The 25,345-nt window shown below is 41.1% G+C and overlaps 2 protein-coding genes across 2 annotated transcripts in view; one reads left to right on the top strand and one right to left on the bottom strand.

Annotated features, from left to right (window-relative positions):
• Positions 1 to 4,907: 4,907 nt before the first annotated feature.
• On the top strand, positions 4,908 to 5,206 carry LOC138850176 (thymosin beta-10-like). The gene has a single exon (XM_070076256.1). The coding sequence runs from the start codon at positions 4,910 to 4,912 to the stop codon at positions 5,120 to 5,122; it is 213 nt and encodes a 70-aa protein (XP_069932357.1). The 5' UTR covers positions 4,908 to 4,909; the 3' UTR covers positions 5,123 to 5,206.
• A 10,655-nt stretch (positions 5,207 to 15,861) lies between these two features.
• PRELID2 (PRELI domain containing 2) overlaps positions 15,862 to 25,345 on the bottom strand; it is a 93,936-nt gene continuing 84,452 nt past the window's right edge. Inside the window, exon 7 of the mRNA XM_051843459.2 lies at positions 15,862 to 19,757. The gene's annotated coding sequence lies outside the window, so the exon portion shown is untranslated. The remainder of the gene's footprint in view (positions 19,758 to 25,345) is intronic.

Here is a 25,345-nt window from a genome sequence, read left to right on the forward strand (position 1 = left end):
AAAATATGCTAGTCCCAAAAAGACAAATACCCTATGTTCTCCCTGATTTGTGCTAACTAATAGAGTACCTAAAAGGTAATCTAGAGAAGTGATATTGACACTTTGAGATACTATGACTTTGAACAGTCCTTGTCACAACTGTTGAGGGACAGTTTTTTTTTCTTCATACCATTTGCTGAACTCTATATTTAGTGTAGATTTAATGTTATGTGAATAAAGTTAATTGAAAATACATCCATATAAAAAATAAGAATGGGAACAGGAGAGGGAAGAGGAAAAAGGGTGGGAGTGTGGGTGGCAGTGGGGGTAGAGTGGGAAGAATCACTATGTTCCTAACTTTGTATTTATGAAATGCATGAAGTTTGTATACCTTAAATAAAAAGTTTCTGGGTGGGGGGGGGAGGGGAAGAAAAGAAAAAATAGAGGTTCAAGTCCTGTGGAAGTATAACAAAAGGTCTAGCATATATATCAATAGAGTGTAAAGAGGAGAGAAAAAAGAGTGAGGCTGAAAAAAAAAAAACTCAAAGAAACAATAGCTAAAACTTTCCCAAAGTTAGCAAAAGATATAAATTTACAGATTCAAGGAGATGAGTGAACCCCAAATAAGATAAAACCAAAGGAATATATACCAAAATACATCATAGTCAACCTTCAAGATAATTGACAAAGTAAAAAAACTTTGAAAACAGAGAGAAATATCACCTTAGCAAGCACTTCATTAAATTCATGGAAAGACAGAATTAGAAGATAAGCTTGTTTGGGTGCAAAAAATTTTAAATCCATGAGGTTTTCTAATAGATATTTTCAATGAACTTTTTGAAGACATCCTTACATGAAAGGATTTCAAAAATTTTTTCATCATAATAAACTTATCTTTTAAATATATTTCCCATGAACTCTTTGAAGTACTTTCATTTAAGGGGAAAAAAGTGGATTTTTTCATCAGAAACAATAGAGGTTACAGAAATTGGCACAGTATTTTGAAATGCTGAAGCAAAAGAACTGTAAATCTCAAATCCTAAATATCCAGTAAAAGCATGTTACAGGAATTAAGAAAAAAAATCAAGAAAATTCCAGATAATGAAGAATTCAAAAAATTAGTCACCATCAAATCTACACTAATGGAATAGCCAAAGTATATTCTCTATACAGAAAAATAACACTGACAAAAGAAATCTTAGAACATCAAAAAGGAAGAACAAGATGAAAGAAATATGGGTAAATAAAATACAATTGACCTTGTCATCTTGAGTCTTCTAAATTATATCTGACAGCTAAAGCAAGCTAAATAACATTGTCTGATATGGTACTAAAAACATGTAGAGAAATATTTAAGTTAACTGATTATAAACAGGAAAAGCAGAAATGTAAAGGGAGGTAAGACTTCTACATTTCACTGGAAGCAGTGAAATGGCCACATCAGTAGACTATGATATACTATCTATATAGAATGCAATATTTGGGGCAATCATCTTAGAAAATTATACAAAGGAATTCACTCAAGAAATGCTATATAGGGGGCCAGCACTATGGTGTAGCAAGCTAAGACTCCACCTGCAGCACTGGCTTCCCATATGGGTGCCTGTTCAGGTCCCAGCTGCTCCACTTCTGATCCAGCTCCCTGCTGATGGCCTGGGAAAGCAGAGGGGGTTGGTCCAGGTGCTTGGGCCCTTGTATCCACGTGGGAGACCCAGAGGAAGCTCCTGGCTCCTGGCTTCAGAGCAGCCCAGCTTCAGCATTGTAGCCACTTGGGGAGTGAGCCAGCAGATGGAAGACCTCTCTTTCTGACTCTCCCTCTCTCTGTAACTCTGACTCTCAAATTAACAAATAAATCTTTTTTTAAAAAATGATGAAACAAAGGATTTATATAAGATATATCATACAAACATTAATAAGAAGTGGAAGTGGCAATATAAACATCAGTTAAAGTAGACTTCAGTGCAAAGAAAATTACTGATAAAACAGAGGGACATTTTATATTAAAAACATGGGGGCCGGTGCTGTGGCGCAGCAGGTTAACGCCCTGGCCTGAAGTGTGGGTATCCCATATGGGCACCAGTTCGAGAGTAGGCTGCTCCACTTCCAATCCAGCTCTCTGCTATGGCTTGGGAAAGCAGTAGAAGATGGCCCAAGTCCTTGGGCCCCTGCACCCGAGTGGGAGACCCGGAAGAAGCTCCTGGCTCCTGGCTTCAGATTGGCGCAGCTCCGATCGTTGCAGCCAGTTGGGGAATGAACTATCAGATGGAAAACCTCCCTCTTCTTCCTTCCCTCCTTCTCTCTCTCTCTCTCTGCCTCTCCTCTCTCTGTGTCACTCTGACTTTCAAATAAATACATCTTTAAAAAAATATATAATAAAAAAGTGAATTGTTTCTTGAGAGACATAATAATCCCCAAAGTGCACCAAACAACGGAGTTGCAAAATATATACAGCCAAACTTAATAGAAACGAAAAGAGAATTAGACAAATCCTTAGTTATACGTAGAGACTTTAGCACCCTTCTTATAACAATTAGTAGAACTAGACCAAATATCAGGCAGTATACATAAGAATCCAATAGCTCCATCTCAAAGAATCTAATTAAAATTTATAGAACATTTCACCCATGAACAAGAGTTCATACATTCTTGCCAAGTGCTCATGAAACATACAAATAAATACCAAAGTAAACATCTTGAGCCCCAAAACAAATCTAAGTAATTGAAATCATAGAGGATGCGTACTCCAACAGAGTGAAATCAAACCAGAAATCAATAACCAAAAGACAGCTAGAAAATCTGCAAACACTTGGAAAGTAAATGATACACTTTTAAATAATCAATAGACTAAAGAAAATGACTCAAGAAACATGAAAAAAAATACATCAAACTGAATTAAAATGAAAATACATACGTATACATCAAAATATGTGGAACATAGGGGCCAGTCTTAGGATGCAGCAGGTTAAGCTACCCCTTGTGATGTTGGTGTCACAACTGAATTGCCAATTCAACTCCTGGCAGCTCAACTTCCAATCCAGCTCTCTGGGAAGCAACCTAGGAAGGCAGCGGAAGACGACCTGAGTGCTTGGGCCCCTGCCATCCACGTGGGAGACCAGGATGGGCTTCTCGGCTCCTGGTTTGATTTGGCCCAGCCTGGCTATTGTAGCCATATGGGGAGTGACCTAGCAGACGGAAAGTTCTCTCTCTCTCTCTCTCACTCTGCTTTTCAAATAAATCTTTAAAAAGTATGTAAGACACAGTAAAGGTAGTGCTAGAAGAGGAATTTATCCCACTATATTAAAAATTAGAAAACAGAAAAATTCTCAAAATAAAAATCCAAGTTTTCTACCCAAGACCTAGAAAAAGAAGAGAAAAATAAGACCAAAGAAAGTAGAAGATAAACACTCGTTGATGGGCATTTAGGTTGGTTCCAGGTCTTAGCTATTGTGAATTGAGCTGCAATAAACATTAGGGTGCAGACCGCTTTTTTGTTTGCCAATTTAAATTCCTTTGGGTAAATTCCAAGGAGTGGGATGGCTGGGTCGAACGGTAGGGTTATCTTCAGGTTTCTGAGGAATCTCCAGACTGACTTCCATAGTGGCTTGACCAGCTTGCATTCCCACCAACAGTGGGTTAGTGTCCCTTTTTCCCCACATCCTCGCCAGCATCTATTGTTGGTAGATTTCTGCATGTGAGCCATTCTAACCGGGGTGAGGTGAAACCTCATTGTGGTTTTGATTTGCATTTCCCTGATTGCTAATGACATTGAACATTTTTTCATGTGCCTGTTGGCCATTTGGATTTCCTCTTTTGAAAAATGTCTATTGAGGTCCTTGGCCCATCTCTTAAGTGGGTTGTTGGTTTTGTTTTTGTGGAGTTTCTTGATCTCTTTGTAGATTCTGGTTATTAACCCTTTATCTGTTGCATAGTTTGCAAATATTTTTTCCCATTCTGTCGGTTGTCTCTTCACTCTCCTGACTGTTTCTTTTGCAGCACAGAAACTTCTCAATTTAAGTGAGATACTCAGCAGACTCATAGAATGGCAGATGTCCTAAATAGCACTCTGGCCTCAGAATCAGCCCTAAAGGCATTCGGAGCTGGCTGAAAAGCTCATGAGAGTATTTCAGGCATGGAAAGCCAAGACACTCTGGCAAAAGATCTCTGCGAGTGAGATCCCAGTGGAAAGAACAGGTCATCAAAGAAGGAGGTACCTTTCTCTGAAGGGAGGAGAGAACCTCCACTTTGACTATGACCTTGTCTAAACAAGATAAGAGTCGGAGAACTCAGAGGGCTTCCATAGCCTTGGAAACTCATGACTGGAGCATAGGGAGATTACTGATGCCATAGACAGGAGTGTCAATTGGTAAAGTCAACAACAGGAGTCACTGTGCACTTACTCCTCATGTAGGATCTCTATCCTTAATGTGCTGTACATTGAGATTTAATGCTATAACGAGTACTCAAACAATATATTTCTCTTTGTGTTTCTATGGGGGTGCAAACTGTTGAAATCCTTACTTAATGCATACTAAACTGATCCTCTGTAAAAAAAAAAAAAAAAAAAAGAAAAAAAAAAAAAAAGAAATTATCAATTCCCAACTTGACTCTCACTGAGATTAAACATGACAATAGGTCTGCTCTGATTTCATCATCATTTAAAAAAATCATCTATTATTTTTCACTTTATGTTTCTGTGTGGGAGCAAACTGTTGAAATCCATACTTAATGTATACTAAGCTGATCTTCTGTATATTAAGATAATCGAAAATGAATCATGATGTGAATGGAAGGGGAGAGGGAGTGGGAAAGGGGAGGGTTGTGGGTGGGAGGGACGGTATGGGGGGGAAGCCATTGTAATCCATAAGTCGTACTTTGGAAAATTATATGCATTAAATAAAAGTTTAAAAAAAAAAAAAGTAGAAGATAAACAATGGGTCTCTTGCTGCAGCGACGCGAGTGGGATCTCCAGGAACCGGGAACCGGAGCGAGACGCCGCGGGTTTAAGAAAATGGCAGACAAGCCGGACATGGGGGAGATCGCCAGCTTCGATAAGGCCAAGCTGAAGAAGACGGAGACGCAGGAGAAGAACACCCTGCCGACCAAAGAGACCATTGAGCAGGAGAAACGGAGTGAAATTTCCTAAGAGCTTGGAGGAGTCCCCACCCCCGTCATCTTGGAGACCCCAAGTCGTGATGTGGAAGATGACCCACCTGCAAGATGGACGCGAGCCACAAGCTGCACTGTGAACCCCGGGCACTCCGCGCCGCCGCCACCGGCCTGTGGGTCTCCGAGGGGACCCTCCCCCAATCGGACTGCCAAATTTATCCGGTTTGCCCTGGGATATTATAGAAAATTATTTGTATGATTAATGAAAATAAAACACACCTCGTGGCATGAAAAAAAAAAAAAAAAAAAAAAAAAAAAAGAAGATAAACAATGAAGAGCAGAAATCAATGACTTAAAGCACAAAAGCAACGGAAAAATAAAACAAAGAGCTGTTCTTTTAATAAATCGAAACTAACAAATATCTAGCAAGACTAACCAAGAAACAGAGGGAAACCACAAATTACCAATACCAGAAAGATAACAGGGATATCACTAATGACCAGGTAAACATCAAAAGGATACTAGGGGTGGGCATTTGTCCTAGTAGTTAAGAAGCATCCAGATTGGGCAGCCTAGGTTCAAATCCCTTCTCTGCTCTCAATTCCTGCTTTCTACTCATAAAGACCCCGTGAGGCAGTGGGGATGGTGCCAGTGGTTGAGTCCCTGTCACCCACATGGGAAATCTGGATCAAGTTCCTTAGTTCACAGCTTTGGCCTGGCCCAGCCCCAGCTGTTGACAGCATTTCGGGGAGTAAACCAGCAGATGGCAGCTCTCTTCATGTCTGTCTGTCTGTCTGTCTCAGAATTAATTAATCTTTAAAAGGATATTTTAAGAAAAAAAGGACATGAAAGAGAATATACTATGAATATATCTTGATAATTTAAGTGAAATGGTCCAATTCATCCCAAAAACACAAATCATCTCAAATCATCCAACGTGAAATAGAACATTTAAATATTCCTACAAGTACTAAGGAATTAATTTTGTAATTTAAAGTCACCCCAAAACAGAGCAAAGTGGATAGCAGGAGGTGGGATAATAGGCACCAAGATCCAGTGAGATGGAAGGCATAAGTTCTGGTGCTCATTCACACAAGTGACTGGTTCGCGATAACCTATTACATAATTTTCAATTAACTAGAAAGGGGGGAGCATAAAGGTTCCCAATACAAAGCAGTGATAAGGGAATGGAAATATCACACTGTACCCAGAAATATGCATATTTACCATGTGCTGTTAATCAAACTTTTTTAGTGTTTAAAGAAGCAGAATTTGGGGCTGGCATTGTGGCATAATGGGTTAAGACAACATCTGTGATATGGGCATCCCTTACTGGCATCAGTACCAGTGCTGGCTGCTCCACTTCCAATTCAGCTTCCTGCTATTGCACCTGGGAAAGCAGCAGAGGATGGCTCAAGTCCTTGACCCCTACACCCACATAGGAGACCCAGATGAAGCTCCTAGCTCCTGGCTTCAGTCTTGCCCAGTCTCGGCTGTTGTAGTCATTTGGGGAGTGAACCAGTGGATAGAAGACCTCTCTCTCTCTTTCTCTCTCTCTCTCTCTTTCTCTCTCTCTCACCATGCCTTTCAAATAAATAAGATAAATCATTGAAAAATAAAAGTAGAAATGCTAACTACCCTGATTTGATCATTACACACTATATGCAGGTATTGAAGTATCACATTGCACCCCAGAAAAAATACAGTGAAAACAAATTAATATCTCCCCACACACAAAAAAAATGTCTAAACCTAAATGGTCTCATTGGAAAATTACACTAAATGTTCAAAATTATACTAAATGTTTATATCAGCTCTACACAATTGCTTCCAGAGATTGCTGAGGATTGATGCTGTGCCAGGCCCTGCTCTAAACATTTTTACCTGTCATAACTCATTTCACCCTTTCAACACACCAATAAAGTATGCACCATAATTATTGACCCTCATATGAGGAAAGCTAAATCCAGGGAGCTTAAGTAACAGAGCTAGAACCTAGCCCAGCCAGAGTTCCTACCTAGAACCGAAGAATATAAATAAAACCAATCTAGGTTCTGGCTCCTGAGCCCTCACTCTGAGCACTACACTATCCATTCTCTGAGCAATACAGAGCTTGGTGAATAGCCAACGTTCAACAAACAAATCAGATGCTAACATTTCTTGTCTTTTAATCTCAACCTACTATGAATTTATTTTTTAGTTTTTATTAATATAAAAATAGATCTTATGCATTCCATACATAGTTCCAAGAAGACAATCACACTTCCCTCACTCCCCTGTTCCCCACCCCCAATCTCCATCCCTTCCTCCCCTCTTTCATCAATTTTTTTAAAGCTTTATTTCCTTTTATTTGAAAGGCAGAGTTAGAGAGAGAGTGAGTGAGACAGAGAGATCACCTAGCCACTGGTTCACTCTCCAAATAGCTGCCATGGTCAGGGCTGGGCCAGACCAAAGCCAGGCCCAGAAGGTTCTTCCAGTTCTCACAAGTGGGTGTAGGGGCCTAAGCCCTTGGCTCACACTCTGCCTTAGCAAGGAGCTGGATCTGAAGTTGGGTAGCAAGGACATGGACCTGCACCCATATGGGATCAATAGCATTGCAGGTGGCAGCTTTACCACAACCCTGGCCCCAGTCTTCATCAGTTTTTGCAAAGCCATAATTGTAACCCACTCTACATTCACAAGATGAATTCACCACTAATCATAATATTCAAAAAGTAAAAAGTAGGAAGACCATATTTCCACAGGAGTATAAGGGCTAAAAAACAACAAGCATATCCTAAAATTATCCTTTTTTTGTATTCTATATTAACTGCTACATATCAGAGAAAAACATATTTGTCTTTTTGAGACTGGCTTATTTCACTAAGAATAATGGTTTCCAGTTGTACCCATTTTGTTGCAAAAGACAAGACTTCATTCTTTATGACTGAAGGGTGTGTATGTACCACATTTTCTTAGTCCACGCATCAGTTGATGTACATCTGGGTCAATTCCATATCTTAGTTACTATGAATTGAGCTGCAATAAATACGTGGGTACAGATAACCCTTTCTTGTGCCAATTTCATTTCAGTTGGCAAATTCCCAAGAGTGGGATGGCTGGGTCATATGGGAGATCTATTTTCATTCTCAGGAATCTCCATACTGTCTTCCATAATGGTTGTACTTGTTTACATTTCCACCAACAGTAGATTAGGGAAACTCCCCACCCCCCTTCACTGCAAGCATTTATTGCCTTTCATCGCTTTTGGATGATACCTATTCTAACTGGGGTGAGGTGATACCTCATTGTGCTTTAGATTTGCATTTCCCTGATGGCTAGTGATAATGAGCATTTTTAAATATGTCTGTTGGACATTCATATTTCATCCTTTGGAAACTCTGTTCTTTTCCTTTGCCCTTTTTTTAAGTGAACTGTTTGTTTTGTTGTGAGTTTTTGAGCTCTTTATAGATCTTGGATATTAATCCTTTGTCAGTTGCATAGGCAAATATTTCTCCCATTCTCTCCGTTGCATCTTCACTTTGCTGAGTGCTTCCTTTGCCGTGCAGAAGCTTCTTGGCTTGATGCAGTCCCTTTTGTCTATCTTTGTCTTTACAGCCTGTGCTTCTGGGATCTTTTCCAAAAAGTCTTTGCCTAAAAACCATGATTATCTCAACAGAAGCAGAGAAGCTGATGAAACACTTGATAAAATACAACATCTTTTCATGATGAAAACCTTAAGCAAACTGGGTATAGAAGGACATTCCTCCACACAATCGACACAATACATGACAAACCCACTTCCAGCATCACATTGAATAGGGAAAAGTTGGAGGCATTTCTACTAAGAGACAGAACCAGAAAGGATGCCCACTTTCACCACTGCTATTCAATACAGTTCTGGAAGTTTTAGTCAGAATGGCAAGAAAAAGAAATCAAAGGAATACAAATTGGAAAGGAGTAACTCAAATTATTCCTGTTTGCAGATAACATGATTCTACACATAGAGGAACCAAAAGACTCCACTAAGAGACTATTAGAAGTCATAACAGAGTTTGGTAAAGTTGCAGGATATAAAATCAAAACAGAAAAATCAATAGCCCTTGTGTAGACAGACAATGCCACAAACTGAGAGAGAACTTGTATGATCATTCCCATTCACAAGAGCTACAGGGGGAAAAAAAAGTAAACACTTTGGAAAAAATTTCACCAAGAAGGTGAAAGACATCTACAATGAAAATTACAAAAGATTAAAGAAAAAAATAGAAGACAGAAAAAATGAACAAACCATCCATGTTAATGGGTTGGAAAAATCAGTATCATAAAAATGTCCATACTACCAAAAGTGATTTACAGATTCAATGTGACCCCAATCAAAATATCAAGGATATTAGGCCGGCACCACGGCTCACTAGGCTAATCCTCCGCCTAGCGGCGCCGGCACACCGGGTTCTAGTCCCGGTCGGGGCGCCGGATTCTGTCCCGGTTTCCCCTCTTCCAGGCCAGCCCTCTGCTGTGGCCAGGGAGTGCAGTGGAGGATGGCCCAGGTGCTTGGGCCCTGCACCCCATGGGAGACCAGGAAAAGCACCTGGCTCCTGGCTCCTGTCATCGGATCAGCGCGGTGCGCCGGCCGCAGCGCACCGGCCGCGGCGGCCATTGGAGGGTGAACCAACGGCAAAAGGAAGACCTTTCTCTCTGTCTCTCTCTCTCACTGTCCACTCTGCCTGTCAAAAAAAAAAAAAAATCAAGGATATTCTTCTCAGATCTAGAAAAAAATGACCCTCAAATTCATATAGAAACAAAAGAGACCCCAGACAGCTAAGGCAATTTTAAACAACAAAAGCAAAGCCAGAGGTAACACAATGCCAGATTTCAAGACATACTACATGGCAGTCATAATCCAAATAGCCTAGTACTGGCACAAAAATAGACATGTAGCTCAGTGGAACAGAATAGAAACCCCAGAAATTAATACACACATTTACAACCAACTAATCTTTGACAAACAAGATTAAATCAATCCGTGGGGGCCAGCACCTGGCTCACTTGGCTAATCCTCCACCTCAGGTGCCAGCATCCCATTTGGGCACCAGGTTCTAGTCCCGGCTGCTCCTCTTCCAGTCCAGCTCTCTGCTGTAGCTAGGGAAGGCAGTGGAGGATGGTCCAAGTGCTTGGGCACCTGCACCCACATGGGAGACCAGGAGGAAGCAGCTGTCTCCTGGCTTTGGATCAGCGTAGTTCTGGCGTGGTGGCCATTTGAGGGGTGAACCAACGGAAGGAAGACCTTTCTCTTTGTCTCTCTCACTGTCTAACTCTATCTGTCAAATATTAAAAAAAATCAATCTGTGGTGAAATAACAGTCTCTTCAACAAATGGTGATGAGAATATTGTATCTACGCATGTAGAAGTATGAAACTAGAACCCTATCTTATATTTTACATAGAAATCAACTCCATATAGCATGCCAGCATCCCTTATAGGTGCCAGTTCCAGTACCAGCTACTCCACTTCAATCCAGCTTCCTGCTAATGCGCCTGGGAAAGCAGCCTAAGATGGCAAGTACTTGGGTCCCTGCATCCATGTGGGAGACCCAGAAGAAGCTCCTGGCTATTTTTTTTTTTTTTTTTTTGACAGGCAGAGTGGACAGTGAGAGAGAGAGAGAGAGAGAGAGAGAAAGGTCTTCCTTTGCCATTGGTTCACACTCCAATGGCCGCTGCGGCCAGCATGCTGCGGCTGGCACACCGTGCTGATCCGATGGCAAGAGCCAGGTGCTTCTCCTGGTCTCCCATGGGGTGCAGGGCCCAAGGACTTGGGCCATCCTCCACTGCACTCCCTGGCCACAGCAGAGAGCTGGCCTGGAAGAGGGGCAACCGGGACAGAATCTGGCACCCCGACCAGGACTAGAACCCGGTGTGCCGGCGCCTCAATGCGGAGGATTAGCCTAGTGAGTTGCGGCGCCAGAGCTCCTGGCTATTGACTTTGGCCTGGTCCAGCTCTGGGCATTGCAGCCATTTGGGGAATGAACCAGCAGTTGGAAAATTCATTCTCTCTCTCTCTCTCTCTCTCTCTAATTCTGTATTTCAATAAATAAATAAATCTTTAAAAAGTGAACCCCAAATGGATAAGGATAGAAATCTATGACCTGATACCATCAAATTACTGTAGGAAAACATCAGAGAAACTCAAATTTATTTTTGAATTTCACTTTCATGAAAAGATATTCAATCAGACTAGGATATACAACAAAGAGATTGGGATACTACCAAATTTGCCAGTATTAATCGAAATATGCCTCTTTAATACAAAAGAAAGGCACTCCTGCTGGCAACCTCCATATGACTCCCAACTACATGACAGTTTAAATAAATATATCTGAGAACATAAACCAGAAAAAAGGTTTGTTATTGGAAATGGTAAAAGCTTCACTATAGTGGAACCAGTCACACCACTATAATTACAAGAACAAAAAGCAAAGCATGGCTTGGTTAAATTTTTCCCTTGTATTTGTTATTTTACCCCTTTGAGACTAATTATACCTCTTCCTATTGGTTTTAACAAGCACTCTGGATTAAACACTACACTAACTGGTCAGAGACAGCAGCACTACGTAAGTATATCTGTACTGTCTCCATTCAGGAAAAAAATGGCAATGTTACAGAACTATATTGACAAATATTGTCTCCTAAGAAAATAAAAACATCACATCCAAGATACGCTGCATGCACGCACACACACACACACACACACACGGGAAGTAATTTATCATTTAATGTTCAATAAATGCTCTCGATATTCATATACTTTCTTCTCAACAGCTTCAACAACTAAGTGATCAACATTATGTCAGTATTCAAAATCATCCTTGATGAGATCGATGACAGGGCTTACCCAAGTTTACTGCATATCTGCCCCATTTTATATCACAAGATATTAAACCACAATGACATGCTGCAGGACATCAGGAGGACTCTAGTGCCATGGAAATGCAGGGAGTTCTCATAATAGGGGATGCCCTCAGCCAGGGATTCACTGGTGTTTCCTGGGAGAGACACCAGCCTTGTGTACAGAACATGTCTGGAACATCTGGGGATGCACTGATGGCAAGCACTGGCATTCACGTAACTGGATGCAACTGCTCTGGTGTGCTCCTGAGGTTAAACCTAATGCAATACTCACTATGTGCTAGGAGGTATTCCACACTCTTTCAATGCCCCCCAAATTTCTTTTAAATCTTAATTTTCATCAAGAATTCATCCAATTTTATATTCTATAAAGTTATTTATTTTCATATAAAAATGCTTTTGCCACAAAGCTTTGGGAAAAATGAATGCTCCAAGAGCCTCCAGAGCCCCTCACAGAGATGACCACACGTGTCCAAATGAACAAGCAGCCTGTTTGGAGAACTGAAGGTCAGACAGGTTAGAGGAAAAATAGATAAATAGATGTCTGGCTGACGCTCTGCTCTTTCCCAATTTATCTCTGCAGAATCCCTGCCCAAAAACTTTTTTTTTCCAAAAAGAAATGGTTCTCACAGCACTTGACAGAACAATTAACACCCAAGGAAACAAGTTACAGTGCTAGCTTCTGCCTTCACACATACAAAAGAATACTTTCCAGGCTGGAGTAGCTCCAGCTGTAAGCCGACGCATAACTGTTTAATCCTACGTAAGACTGTAATTAAAACTGTGGACACCTACTTCCTCAGATGTGGACCCAAGTCTTCCAAAGGTTTTAGATCCAACCATCAAGAAACAGCAGCAGAGCTGCAGTGACATTCTGCTGTATCTAACAACATGGTCAGGAGAAAGATCTGCACTGGATGTGTTAACCTCCCAAGTACATCCTCCAGTTCTCTCAACATCACTTTTGACAGAAATTGTAAGCCAATAAAAGTTTCCTCCTAGTCACTCTCATCTATTCTTTCTGGCTGTCTGTTGTAAACCTCCTGTCCTGGGGACCTAGGACTTTTTTTTTTTTTTTTTTTTGATTGATTGACAAGAACAACTTCAGTTTCCATGACACTAATAATTTCATTCTTAAACAAACACAAACACACAGGGGACTTTTGTCCAGGAAATAATTTCCCCCAAACCTCTTAGAAAAAAAAAACAATAAAACCAGCAACATGGTAATTTTAAAGTCTGAGCAATTGATGGACTTTTGAATTTGGGGAGACACCTCAACTCCAAATGGGAAAACAAAAACATACACTTAACAGCATTTTCTCCTTTGTCATCAGATCTGAAAGTTCTTCCTGGCACCAACACAAAGAAGTAATGATTCCATCAGCAGCCTAACAGATGGCAGGCATGGAATGGCTCTAACCTTCTCCAAAAACGCTGGAGAATAGCTCTGTGGAGTTTAATTTAACAGGATGGTGGTTGCTATTTTCTCTCTGCTGCCTCTTGCACAGCATGCTTGTCCATAGCTCCAAGAGCTACATCTTAAGGTCTGGCCATGCCGTCAGCCAGGTTAACCCTTCAAGACAACCAACTGCTTGGAGTTATTATGTGATCCTGGTTCTCTACGGGATTCTGTTCCAACAAATGCAACTCAGACCTTCTGATCATAAAAAAAAAAAAATGGGCTGCACGTGGGGAATTTTTAGTACTTCTTTTCTTCTATTAGTATTTAAAAACACTGTAACTTTTTTCATGGATAGTAAATTAGATTTCTCCGAAGAATTAGAAAGGAGAAGTATCCTATCTCAAACTTTCTACTCTCTTTTTTTTAAAGATTTGTTTATTTATTTGAAAGACAGAGTTACACAGAGAGAGAAGGAGAGGCAGAGAGAAGGAAAGGCAGAGAGAGAGAGAGGTCTTCCATCTGCTGGTTCACTCCCCAACTGGCTGCAACAGCTGAAGCTGCACCGATCTGAAGCCAGGAGCCAGGAGCCAGGAGCCTCTTCCAGGACTCTCACACAGGTGCAGGGGCCCAAGGACTTGGGCCATCCTCCACTGCTTTCCCAGGTCACAGCAGAGAGCTGAATCGGAAGCGGAGCAGCCAGGACTCATATGGGATGTCGGCCCTTGTAGGGTGCTTTCTAGTACTCATATGGGGTGCCAGAGCTTTAGGCCAAGGCGTTAATCCACTGAGCCACAGTGCCAGCCCCTCTAGCTAACTTCTTAACAGTCACCACTTATGGGAGAACATTACAAGAGGACTTCAAAGTATGTGGAAAATGAGTATTATGAAAAAAAACTGCACGGATTTCAAAATTTTTGCACCAAAATAAACATCTTTTAATTACATTCTTGCACATTTTTTTAAAGTGATCTCATATTTCTAAAGTTTATAGGAATTGCTGTCATTGCCACAGGATCACCAAGGGAGCTTTATGCCATTCTGATGGAGGGCTACAACCCAGACCAATAAACTAGAAAGAATCTCTTGGTGGGAGGGGGGAGGGTGTAAATAGGCATCAGCATTTTTTTCAAACTTCCCAGATGACTCTAGTGGGCAGAAAAGATATAGAAGAAACGTTGCACTTTAAGTGTTAAATACTCTATTTTAAATTTCTGTAAGTTTAAGTTAATGTCTATTGCAGGTCCCTGCAGCACTGGGTTTGCCACTCGTAGGACTCTCCCTCACCACCCACCTCTCCAAGGCTTTTATTACGGTTGTGGAGTTTCTAAGACTTGGCCAACACTGGTTAGCAAGTCCCTCACCTCCAGGGACATCAGGAAAACACGGTGCTGCAGTCTTGAAGTCAAGGATGTCTTCAGTCCAGGCTGTAAAAGTCTGAACACTCAAGGTAAAAAAAAAAAAAAAAAAAATTTGTGCCTGAACCTACTGTGCCCTGCTATCAGTGTGCACTGCAAAGTTCCCACCTGGCCCAGATGAGGTGGACTATGCAGGTCAGCTCCACCCTTCTATATAGAAGACTGAGCCTAGAGACAAGCCATTTTCTGACTAAGGGTATGGTACGGCCCTCACTAACTTGAACATAATCATACACTTATATAAGTGTGCTGGTGGGCTTTGAGCCCAACAATCTTTTTTGTTGTTGTTGTTACTCACCTCCCCTCTGTGTATCCTACGTCGACTTACTTTCTGTATCCTGTAAGTAAGTTATCATCATTTAGTTTACCCACAAGGCAACCATGTCTGGTTTTCCCATTGATCAGTGACCATTACTAACAACTGTCAGTATAATGGTGCTGAAGCCTTTTACTGAACCACTAGACCAAACCAAAGACAAATCTTGCCTTTCTCTTGCACATAGGAAGTGTTCAGTAAACACCGGCTGAACAAGGACTCTATTCCATAGGTAAGGTCACTACCACACTCTTGTTCTAGGCAAAAAGAAAAAAAGAAAAAACAATAAAGCATTAATAGAGCTTAAGCAAGGTATTTTGGTAACATGGCACACACACATACTTAAACAGATTTAAGTAAAAAGGGACAAATAAAGGGATAAAAGTGAGTTTCCTGAAACAAAGTGCTGAAGCATTGCTGAGCCTCACAGGTCAACCAGAAATTACCCTCTCTCTCCTTTCCTCTTTGGAGGAAAAGCACCGTGCTTTTGTGTGCCCGTGCTGGGCTTCCTTTTACTTCCATTCTGCTAACCCTGGTCCCTAGCTCCATTAGCACAAGACCCACACACGTCACTCAAAAAGGGTGGTCTCTGCTAATTTCTGGGAGCAACCCAAATGGCTCACCTTGGTTGAAGAACAGTGCTTACCACATATGGCTGTAGATGAAAAGGACCAGGATCATTACTACAAATGCCAAATATAAACAGATCTGATGCAAATGATACTCACCCTCCATAAAATTAGAAGCCATGCATAAGTATCAGTTGTCACACATTTATTTCAGAATGGCTGCAGGACAGAATTTCACAGGTACATTTATACAACAAATTTATAGCTCTAAACCATAGTAACAGTGAATCAAAAACACTTTATCTTGCATAAAAACTTGGCCTGAGAAATTTTCATTTAAATTTTAATTCACTTAAGTTACACATACAAAAATACAGAACACAATTGAGGGGACAATTTGTGGATCAGGAGAAGCTATTTTCAGCAACATCTCACTTCTGTTGAGGTCACAGACCTGACCATTGCAGCTGAGGATCAGGAAGGAAGTTGGTGGAAGGTAGCTAATCACTAAAATAATGCCCCCAAGTGCCCTGAAACTAAGTTCACTCATTCAATTGCTCGAAGAGCCTCTCAAAACCTCAATTACTCTTACTCAACATATAGTATGCAGTTACATGATGTGCCTGCCCAGAGCAAATTAGAGTAAGACTCCCAGAGGCAGGCACGGTAGTGAGCAAGAGACTGACAGATATCAGTGGAGGAAAAGAACAAAATTACTAAAAATCGCTGTGGACTCAGGGAGCAGACACATTTGGGCCATTCAGTACAGGTGCTTTACCAAAACCACGTGGGACTTGAAAGAATTAATGACATAAATGATGACCTGAAAAGACTTACTTATCTTCAGAAGATTCAGTTTGCAAAAGCTGGGAAATGCATACTAAATGTAAAAGTAGGTCCACATAAACAGTTGAAATGAAGCAAAAAAGATGTGGAACAAAAACATATCCTTGGGATCTTTCTTCCATGCACCCCACAATGTTGCATACATGGAATGCTAGTATGTAAACACGGTTTATAATATAGACAAAGTAATTTATAGACAAAAATACAGCACTATTTCCATCCATTTATGACTGAAACTATGAAAGCCATTTCCTGGTCAAAACACCTCAACTTGTGGAAAGAGCTTAAGTCAGCCTCTCTTTACATTAGAGCCTTATCCTGGGTACTGAGTAATCAACTGTATTGATCAGTGGCCCAACTGACTTCAAAATCTTCTACATGACACGAGACATGGAGACCAAAAACCACCACCCTAAATCAGTATTTCTCAAAATGTAGTCAGTGGAGCAAAATAACCTAGTCTCCTAGAGAACTTGTTTTACAATGCAGATCCGAGTCCCAACTGAAATTATATAAATCAGAATTGCTGAGAGAAGGCCTGAGAACCTGCATTTTGGCACACCCCAGCAAGGATGTCTGGTGCAGGAGGAAGTCCAGGAATCACACAGTAACTCGTCACCCTAACACAGCCGGTCACAATGAGTCTGGCCAAGCCTATGAACTAACCCTTACCCACTCCTGTTCTTAGCATGCCCGAGAAGGCTGCATGGCTGCTTTAGGCATTTCTTACATCACAGAGTAGATAACAAAGCTAAATGGGAGCTTCTAAATGTTTTATTACAAGACGTACAATTTCAAAAATCTAACAAACTCCAAGTAATCCTAAAAAAGACTACAAGACTTCAGAACCCTAAATGTGATTTGACAGAAGAAATGAATACTGGGAGGAAAAAAACTACTGAGTGAGGAAGAGTCTGAAGAAAGCACAAAAGATTACTTAGGAATGGGGAGGAAAACACACATAAAATACATATAAAACACAGTTTCAAAAGAAAAGCAGATGCAGCTGACACTCAGAATAAAAAAAATTCAAATTGGCTGGGATGTGCAGGCAGGTCTTCAATACTCCTAAAAGCCGGGCTAGTGACTACTGACTGGCAAACATGCTTTATTTGGCCAGCACAAGGTTTCAAACAATTCTGAATCAGCTGTCAACATGTAAAAGCTGGAAGATTTCTTTTTCAAACAACTGTGTGCCATTTCCTGGAAAACAGGGAACTGAAAGAACTATAAAAATCAGCCATGCAGCCACTCGGTCCTGGAGGTTCGGCCAGGTATATGCCCAGTGGCCCCAGCCTGCCTCATGCCATCAGACCACCTGCTAGTGCATCGGCCACCCTATTTTCAAGAACCAAGGCAGAAATGCAGCCTCCCCATTCTGCTTTCTACTTCCTGCACAGAGATCCTTTCCAACATGAGACATATTAACACAGAAACATGATAAAGATAATTTCAGTAAATTCTAGAATTTGCCATAGTGTTCTCATCCTTAGCTGCCCATTGGAATCACATGGGCGGGGGGGTACTAAAAAATACTCATGCCTGGGTTCCACCCCTAGCGACTCTGATTCTTGGCCTGGGGCACAGTCTGGACATCAGGGCTGCAGACAGTTCACACAAGATCCTAAGGCACAGCATTGGTCCAAGAACTACAGGTTTAGAGGACGCAAGTTGCTGAGGATGAAGTGCCAAGTTCATTCCAGGACCAGTCTCCAAATACAAATCTCTTGCCTTTAAACACCATGATAATTCACATTACTTCTTCTTTTTGGAAAAAAAAAAAGCCTACTATTTCAAAAGCCTGCCAAATGCCATTTACAAACTAGAAAAGAAGGTCAAAATGTGTTGTGGTTTCTACCATTCACTTTCCCTTCCAACATAAGAATAAAACACTAAGGAAATGAAGGGAAATTATCCTAAGACAAAACTCAGGCAGCACCAATAGCTCAAATACAGTAAGAAGAGGCACACAGTGGCAGGCTTGTATTAAAAAGTACAATTTCTTTGAAATTCATCAATGCACTAAGTGGAAAATTTTTCAAATATTAAAAAAGAACAATTTCCTCAAGACTTCTCAGTAATGGCTCAATTTTTATCTTAAGAAGATGAATTCTAAATTACTACCTCTCTTCAAGCTTCATTAGGTACTGTACATTTTTATTTTGGTTTCTGAAAATGGGAAATGCAAACTACTGGCATCTAATTTTCAAACAGGAATACTACCTGATACTGTAGTTGAAACATGTATTTTCAAAATAATCTCACATAGTAAGACTGGCTTCTACTTACTGGACTTCCATCCAGTAAGCAGTATGCCAGGCACTTTAGACACTTGATCTCAAATCAGTCCAACAAGCTCACAAAGCTAATCTATCACTTTAGAAATTTTTTTCAGAAAGATTTAAAAATTACGTATAAGATCACAGAGTTAGTAGGTAGCAGCACTGGGACTCAAACTCAGGCCTGTCTCCCTAATCTATTTTCTTCCACCAAAATGCCTCATTTTATCATCACAGCCCACTGGCAGATAGATGTGGGCACAATTCCGTCCACACACTCATTAAAAAAACCAAAGAGGGTAATGAGCGGCTCCACATCGCGGAACAAGTTGGTGGGAGCCAAGGCTGGAACCTACCTTCCCACTCCCTGTCCCGGGTTCTTTCAGGGGACCAAACATAGTTCACGGTCCAGTTGTGTACTACTCAGGGACAGAAATCAAATCTTCCTGATTCCTGAGAATCTTAAAGCTTGCTATATATATGGCATGGCTTCAGCACAGGTCTGGGACACGGCTCACTTATTCCAGGCCACCTATGAATCAGCACCAGATTCAGTTCCTTTATTTGTTCCAGAATCCTTGTGAACAATGATACTGGCAACATAAGGGAAAAGACACCCTCCATAGGACTTTATCCTATCCTTGGCTGCCCAGACCCCCTCACCAGACAACCAGCAGAATATCCTGAGGGGGGTGGACAAAATGTCATATGGATTTTTCTCCTTTATTTGTCAAACAATAATGAGACGGTCATAAAAATCCAGCTGGGAGGAGTCCGGCTCCCTGACCCCCCCTGCTGGAAGCAGGCTCCTGGGGGAGTTTATCGCTTTATGTCCTGGTGGGGAGATGTCCTCTTCTCAGCTGCTGGCACTGCACCCCCGCACCTGGAGTCCAGAAACTGGGACTAGGATGTGTGGTGGCCAAGACAGATTCTTGAAAGACAGCAGACGCACATGGCATCCCTATAAAAGAAAGCAAACAGGCTTTACCACCTAATAAACATACTCAAGCATCATACAGACTTGCTCTCTTCCGAAGCAACTCCAGAGTGTCTCTTGCATTCTATCATTATGGATAATTCTTGAAGAAACTCCATTTTACCTCTTAATGATCTTCGAACAAAGCAACCAACTCATTTGACAGAGTCCAACCACCCAGAGGAGCCAGTACAGAGGAGTTAAGATACAGCTAGCATGGAGGTCTTAATCATTCTGATGTGACAGAGCTGTGCTATGTGAACAAACCTCACCAAGCTTGGTCTCCCAACTGCCGGCAGCAAGAACAAACAGATGTCAGGGCTATTTATTTTATTCAGAAATGACAGGAAATCAAAAATCTATCAAATGGATGTGTCAGCAGCAACGCCACAAGCATATTAGTTAGTAAGATTTATACACCTCCATTTTGGCTTATGACAAAACTACCTTCTATGTTTCCAGTTTTCAGATACCCACTTGGACATACAGGTCCCAGAGTTCTACAAAGCATCTTCAATATATAATGTAGTGTATATGAATGTAAATTATGAAAAATTTGAAAGTTATAAAAATGTTAAATAATGTCTCATTATGCACATTGGTACAAATCCTGCAGTGTCTTTTTAAAATTAAAAATTGCAAAGCTGCCAAATTGAGTAATTATAAACCACATTCACACTATTGCCCTATCACAGTGTCACTTTACGTGCTAAATGAAACGCCAGTATTTCTACTCCACTATGTGCAATAGAAGTTCATGAGAATTTTTGTGATCAGTGTGGCTGGTATTTTAACTACACTGCTGTTACCATTTTTATGCCTTAAATAACATCATATAAGTTTTCACAAATCAACAGTAGAGGTAACTAACGCACAGAAAATAAACTGTCAAACTATAAACTCTGGCATAGAGGTAAGAGATAATTTCAAATGCAACATAAAAAATAAAATAAAATAAAATAATGGCCAAACAGGGGTGAGTGTTGTGGCACAGCAAGTTAGGCTGCTGCCTGAGACCCCAGTCTCATAACGAAGTGCCTGGAATTAAGCCCTGCCTCTGCTTCCAATCTTGCTTTCTGCTAACACACCTGGGAGGCAGCAGATGACAGCTCACCAGCTTGACTCAAATACTCCCTGCCACACACGTGAGAAACTGAGACAGAGTCCCCAGCTCCCAGCATTGGCCGGGTCCAGCTTGGGCTGTAGTGGACATTTGGCAACTGAGCCACTGGGTGGGAGATCTCCCTCTCCCACGTCCCCTCTTCCTTACTCCCTCTCTCCTCTTTTGTCTCTCTCCCTTCCCTCTCTCTTTTTGTTAAAAAAAAAAAAAAGCCAAATAATCACCAAAATACTCCTTGTACTTAATTTAGGATACTGACACACTTTTTTTAAAGGACCAGATAGTAAGTATTTGAGGTTTCTAAGGCTGTAAGGGCTTTGTTACAACTATACAGGTCTGCCATTGTAGGTCTGAACACAGTCAGTAGCACAGTTGTGCTTCAGTAAAACTGTATTTATCAAAGCAGACGGCAGGCTAACCTTGCCTTAAGGGCTATATAAGGTTTCCTGTCCAGCTCCTCCCCCAGTCCCCGCCCAGCCCCCACCACTTTGAACTGTGGAGCTAATTTCCCCCTTCTTTACATACTTTCAGACATTGCCCTTTTTTTTTTTTTTTTTTTCAGGAATGAAGGGTCAGATTTTTATAAATATTAGCAGACTCACAATAAAACCATTTAGGCTACTCCACAGACTTAGAGCTCACTCACTTAAGAGGAAAACCCGCCAACATTTGAGGGCTTGGTGGATGGACACTTCGCTGTCAGGGGCACAGCGCTTAAGCCCCAAGTCAGAGTTCAGGTCGTTTTCGTCCCCAAGCTGAAGGAAAAGACAACTCAAGCTTAACGCTAACCCGGTGCATCAGAGCGAGCGGAAACGAGTCCAGGGCGCTCCCCTAGAGGAGTCACCGAGAGGAGAGAAAGGGATGGACGGGGGGAGGAAGAGAGAGACAGACAGACAGACTTCCATCCACTAGTTCATTCCCTAAATGCCCACAACAGACAAGGTTGGGCCAGGAAGGAAGAACTCAAGCCAGGTCTCCCTCACAGGTGGCAGAGACCCAACAGCTTGAGCCATCATCTGCCGCCTTCTAGACTGTGCCTTAGCAGGAAGCCAGGTGGGAAGTGGATCCAGGACTCAAAGCAGGGACTCCAATGTGGGACGCAGGCATCTCAACCAAAACAGCATCTGCTCCACTGCACCACATGCCCGCCCCACCCCTTCTCTTAATACAGCATCCTACTGTTCATAAAACAGTTCCCCACCACCGCCCACAAGCATTCCTCCATTTTCCATACAATTATTTTTGATAAAATGAAAAAATAAAGCACATTGAAAAAGTCTGTAAAATAGTCAAGAAAATGGGAAGTGGGAAAAGACAGGAATAAGCTGGCAGTGCGGCTGCAGCACCAAATTATAATGGTGGGGATGACTGCATAACTCTGTCAGAAGTCACCAAGCTGTATACTTACAATCAGTCAATTTAATTGTATAGAAATAACATTGTAATGGCGCTGATTCTGAAAAAGCTTAAAGCCTCAGCAACAGTCTTTAATTTATAATAATTTACGTGGTATCAGCATATTTGAGGGGATTTCAAAATGTTCACCAAAAAATGAAATTCAAATATGTTTGTTTTGGTGCAAAAAAAATCAAAGTCATGAAAAACATACACTTTCCATAAATTTTTTGAAGTTCCCTAGCATAGATCCCCTACTTTATATTTGCTCCTCTGAAAAATCTGGACATGAATTTTGAAGATTTGATTAATTAATCCTTAAGGAATTCTGGTGCATTGAATTAAATGCAACTGTCTCATACTAAACCCCTGTAGTGTCCAACCTTCAACCACTTCACTCAACAAATGGAAATAGGGCTTTTTACAAAAAAAAAAAAAATACAAAGCTCTGAGTTCATGACTTTTCCCTCAACCATAGTAAGGAAACAAAAAAAGAAAGAAGAAAACAGGTAATTTAAGATAACAGATAACACTGTAGACATTTTTATGTTCTCATCTTCACTAGCAACAGTTTAAATCCAACCTGATTTAAAACACCAAGTTGATGTGAGCTTCTCCTCCTCTCTTTTCAGTTATATTTGCTCCAATGTACAGCCTGCAAACACTCAAGCAATTAAAAGTAGACAAACATGAAGAGACCGAGACACTCAATCACAGAAAAACTATACAAAGAAAATCATCCCTCCAAGGTCACTGAATAAACAATGACTTCAAAACCCCAGCTGACAGCTTTCTCAGTGCCCTCACACTCCATCTGCCTCCAGCCAGATGTGAACTCGTTCAACACATCCCTTCACGAGTGTGGTCCTCAGACCAGCATCATCTTTACCTGACAACTTCCTGAAAACACAAATGCTCGAGCCCCATCTCCAGGCCTGCAGAATCAAAACTCTGGGTGTTGAGACCCCACCCCCACCCCACCCAATATCCTGCCGAAGAGTCTGGTGTCCCTAAGAGTCTCAAAGCCATTGATTTGCTACTGGAATACCAGTAAGTATATACTTGTCCCTTGCAGCTTCATATGCTCAGGGCTCCATGATGCCCTGGTGAGGGTCATTGCTGCGGGATCCATGCTCACATCGAGGACTCCATGGATCCTCTGTGGTTCTTGAGGCAGCACAAATGAATACTGTACCCACTGGGGCTAGCGATCAGGCATTGGTCTCCTTGGAGGAGAGGAAGTGAGCGTGAGACTACACCAACAGAGCAGATTAAACCTTCCCACTGATTAAAAAAAAAAAGGAGATTTTTCCATGCCCAATTTGGGTGTTACCTTGGACACTCCCCTCACCCTGGAGGACTGACCAGAGCTCCCTGGCAATATCCAGCACATGCCTCAGGGTATTCACTGAAAGAGTAGACACTCCACTAATCCACAGAAGCATAGTCCAAAGGTAAAAATCATCACAGGGGGAAAAATACCAGCAAGTATCTCTACAAACACCCAAAAAGTAACACAGCAGTTCAAGAAACAAGAATAAGGAAGACAACATGATGCCTCCAAAGAAACACAACAACACTACAATACCAGAATGTGAAAATGAAGAGAATGAAGAAATGTCAGAAACAGAATACAAACAACTGATCATAGGATTACTTAGAAGTAATCAGAAAGGGCCAGCACTGTGGTATAGTGGGTAAAGCCACTGCCTACAATGCTGGCTTCGTATATGGGCACCAGTTCAAGTCCTGGCTACTCCACTTCCCATCCAGCTCTCTGCTATGGCCTGGAAAGGCAGTAGAAGATGGCCTAAGTCGTTGGGCCCCTACACCCACGTAGGAGACCTAGAAGAAGTTCTTGTCTCCTGGCATTGGATTGGCATAGCTTCAGACATTGTGGCCATCTGGAGTGAACCAGCAGATGGAAGACCTCTCTCTCTCTCATGCTGCGCCTCTGCCTCTCTGTAATTCCACCTTTCAGTGAATAAAAATAAAAAAAAAAAAAATTCTAAAAAAAGTAATCAGAAACAAATTAATGAACTAAAGAAATCTATACATGAAATGAAAGAAAATTTTTTTCATGAAATTGAGATTTTAAAGAGAAATCAAAACAAAATATTGGAAATGAAGAATTCAATAGAACAAATAAAAAATGAGGTAGAAGGCCTTAACAGCAGAATCGGTGGGGCAGAAGAAAGAATGTCTGAGTTAGAAAACAAATCTTTGGAAACTTTAAAGTTAAACCCCCCCTCCAAAAAAAAAAAAAAAAAAAAAAGATGAAGAAGAAGAGGAAGAAGAAATTAATAAACTAAAAAACAGTATCTGAGATTTATGGGATACTATCAAATGACCCAACATATGAGTCTGAGGAGTTCCTGAAGGGGTGCAAAGAGTGAATGGATTAGAAGGTGTTTTAGTGAAATAATTACAGAAAACTTCCCTAACTTGGAGAAAGAAAGGGACATTCAAGTACAGCAATCACATAGAACTCCTAATAGACATAACCAGAAAAGATCCTTACCACAACACATTGTAGTCAAACTCTCCACAGTAAAAAATAAAGAAAAGATTCTAAAAATGTACATGAGAGAAATGCCAGATTACTTTCAGACAATCTCCAATTAGACTCACAGCTGACTTCTCATCAGAAACCCTACAGGCTAGGAGAGGAGGGTGAAATATATTCCAAGCCTTAAGAGAAAAAAAAAAATTGTCAACCCAGAATAACGTACCCTGCAAAGCTCTCATTTATAAATGAAAGTGCAATGAAGTCCTTCCAGACAAAGAGAAATTGAAAGAATTTGTCTCCACTCGTCCAGCCTTACAAAAGATGCTTAAGAATGTGCTACACACAGAAACACAGTCATCACTATGAAAGAAGGTGAAGGCGGAAAATCTCCCAGTAAAAGTACAAAGGAAATCCAAAGTACAAGAGGAATATTTATGGAAAAATTGCAGGGCCAATTGTTACTTATCAATAGTCACCTTGAATATAGATGGCCTCAACTCTCAAGTTAAAAGATACAGACTGGCTGAATGGAAAGAAAAAAAATCTACT

Source organism: Oryctolagus cuniculus, chromosome 6 (genome assembly GCF_964237555.1).
Source record: "Oryctolagus cuniculus chromosome 6, mOryCun1.1, whole genome shotgun sequence".
Taxonomy (NCBI): domain Eukaryota; kingdom Metazoa; phylum Chordata; class Mammalia; order Lagomorpha; family Leporidae; genus Oryctolagus; species Oryctolagus cuniculus.

Bases quoted from the DNA above. Each gene is read 5' to 3' on its own strand.
- LOC138850176 (XM_070076256.1), top strand. From the start codon at position 4,910: ATGGGTCTCTTGCTGCAGCGACGCGAGTGGGATCTCCAGGAACCGGGA.